The sequence below is a fragment of the Sipha flava genome, unplaced genomic scaffold (genome assembly GCF_003268045.1).
Source record: "Sipha flava isolate LNK unplaced genomic scaffold, YSA_version1 19117_pilon_pilon, whole genome shotgun sequence".
NCBI lineage: Eukaryota > Metazoa > Arthropoda > Insecta > Hemiptera > Aphididae > Sipha > Sipha flava.
Window position 1 is genome coordinate 19,329 of NW_020272605.1, and position 2,678 is coordinate 22,006.

General features: G+C 37.8%; 1 protein-coding gene across 1 annotated transcript; it reads right to left on the reverse strand.

Annotated features, from left to right (window-relative positions):
• Positions 1-733: 733 nt before the first annotated feature.
• LOC112681425 lies at positions 734-2,513 on the reverse strand. Its single transcript, XM_025551681.1, has 2 exons — positions 1,273-2,513; positions 734-1,171 (listed from the first exon to the last, which is right to left on the reverse strand). Exons 1-2 carry the CDS (start codon positions 1,287-1,289, stop codon positions 760-762), a joined length of 429 nt encoding a protein of 142 aa, XP_025407466.1. The 5' UTR covers positions 1,290-2,513; the 3' UTR covers positions 734-759.
• Positions 2,514-2,678: the final 165 nt, after the last annotated feature.

Consider the following 2,678-nt stretch of genomic DNA (forward strand, 5'->3'; position numbering starts at 1 on the left):
ATTTATTCAATTTGAACACAAAATTTGATAAACCGTTTCATACTCTTGTACACATATTATCCGACCTAAAACAAAATTAAATATTTTTTTTTGTAACTAATACTACTCATCCATTAATGTTTATGCTTTTGTTTTTCTAATATAAGTTTTTGAAGTTCAAAATATATGGAAATATATTATAACTATTATTTTTATTATAAGTCTTGTTCAGAAACTATTTATTCACAAAAAATATATGTTACATATTTCTTTGAATCTATAAAATATTGAGTTTTTTCATTTGTAATGCTGTTAATGAATGATTTAAGTATAATGTCAAATATTAAATAATTAAACAATACTGTGTTTATTGGTACTACAAGAAAAATATAACCAACGATAAATTAATTATTAATAGTACAAAATAAACTGTATAATTAACAATGTATATTGTTGGTTAAACAAGATACTTTAATCCTAAGTAACAATATGTTGGTTGATTCTACAATAAAAATTAATATAACCAATAATATAATGATTGTTGATTTTACAATAGAAACTGTATAATTAACAATGTGTATTGATTGGTTAAACAAAACTGTTTGAAAAACAATAACAATCATCAAATTGATAATAAAATCTTGTTGGCTCAATATTAACAAGATTATTGTCAATTTAACATAGATTTATATTATTATGATTATGATTTTTTTTTTTGTATATATAATAAAAATATAAAATATAAATAATCCATTTGAGTGCGGAAGAAAGTTCTCATAATCAGAGCATATAAATACTTATTACCAAAAGTTTACAGAAGAGGAATACATATAAAAATATAAGTTTTATAAACATAATGTAAAATAAATATTTAAAGAACCTCACAGAATACCATATTCTTTGTAACTCCATTGGCGTTGGTTGGTATATATACCTTAACAGATTCAGCAATTTCACCCTGGAGAATGCCACATACAATTGTCCGTAGCTGAACACTAGAGAAAGCAGGTATATTCCAACGCAGTCAAAAGTCTGTCCATGAGACTTGTCGATGGTCACTGAAAAAGCCAATGAAACAGGAAACATAATTCGCCGCAACTTGAAGGGTAAACCGTCAGCTTCGGTAGTGATCAGCGGAATCCTAGGAATAATGATGTTGTCGTCATGCTCAGTAGCGTTGAGCTGCTTAACTCTAAAATTCAAACGTCGAAGTTCAACAATTACTATTCTCGTACATTTACAGAGTCCTCTCTTAACATCCAGGTTTCTCAACAGCATGACAACAGCATCTACCTTAAGAACCAGGTCATGAAGATAGAGTCCCGTGGAGTACAGTAAGTGAATACTCTATTGGGAAGTCTGCGGCATCCTCGGGGTCTTCGCACTCTATGGTGTCCGTGCTGAGATAATGCCTGATTTCACCCACGTGACGATTGTGGAGAATGCCTTTGTTCATCTGACGACACACTTGTTGGTGGAACACAAAATGACCTTGTTTACGTAATCATTGACGTTGTGCAAGTTCATAATTTGCGGAAACACAAAATCTGCCAATGGAATTTGACACAGAAATCTGAGGTACACTTGTATTGCGTTCTTGTCGTAGCCTTATCTGTCAACATTACCGTTACTCAATATCACCTATTGAGATTATAATTCTCCATCCACGCTGCAAACTCTTTTGAGAATTTTTAGACTGAAATTTGATGGTAGAAGTGGACTTGAGCGTGAGCACTCCAAAAGGCAAACCGAAGGTGAAGTGCACAGTCCTTCCGCAGTCCAACAGAGCAGCTGCGATTTCGGTGAACGCCACCGCCAGCACATTCATGTTTTAGCCGCACAACACAGACATGACACAGGAATAAAGCATTGTCTTTCCAGTTCCACCGTTGACAAAGACCTTGGTGCTCGGACGGGGGTCCAACACTGCGGCCATCACGCGATCGTACACAGCCCTCTGATCGACGTTGAGCTGCTGGAGTAATGAATCACCTCACTCCGATTTATCAATAGCGTCATATACCGCGTCTGGAGGTTCTTCGATCACGTCTGGAACTGGCAAACCAAAATCAACTAGCGATTTACCGTAGGTTCCGAGTAGTTGATTTATGATGTTGAGACACGCCGCCCTAGCAGCGCCTTCCGGCCGGTTACGCCATCAGGTGTTCCTTGACACCGTTGTAAAGTTCCAGCAGATCGGTCGGCAAACAATAGACGCAGATGATCGTGAAGAGGGCCTGAACCTGCGCGGAATGTCATGTTGGCAGGCCCCGTCTTCGAGCAACCCCAGTGTCGTCGTGGCTGCTTCGTAAGTGAGATGAAACACGCCGTCAACAGTCTTAACGTCGGCGAACGACACACAACCCCGACTGTGTATGAGTAACAAACGAAAGTAGAAACGATCGCGGTCTAACGGACTTACCGAAAACATTTGACCTATGGCTCGGTCTCCACTGTTTTTCTTCTAATCCAAGTGTACGTAAAAACGTTCAAACAATAGTGATTAGCACTTCGAGGCACAAACGGCTACGTACAACGGGAAAACCCACGTGACCTCCGTGATGGGATGGCGTTTTTCGACAGTGCAGCCAACATTCACGTCATTCGACAGTTTAGAGAGCACTCGCGACGTACATGCAAACAAACGGGCTACACACTATTGTTCCACAAAATATTTGTTCCGATTCACTTTTGTTCCA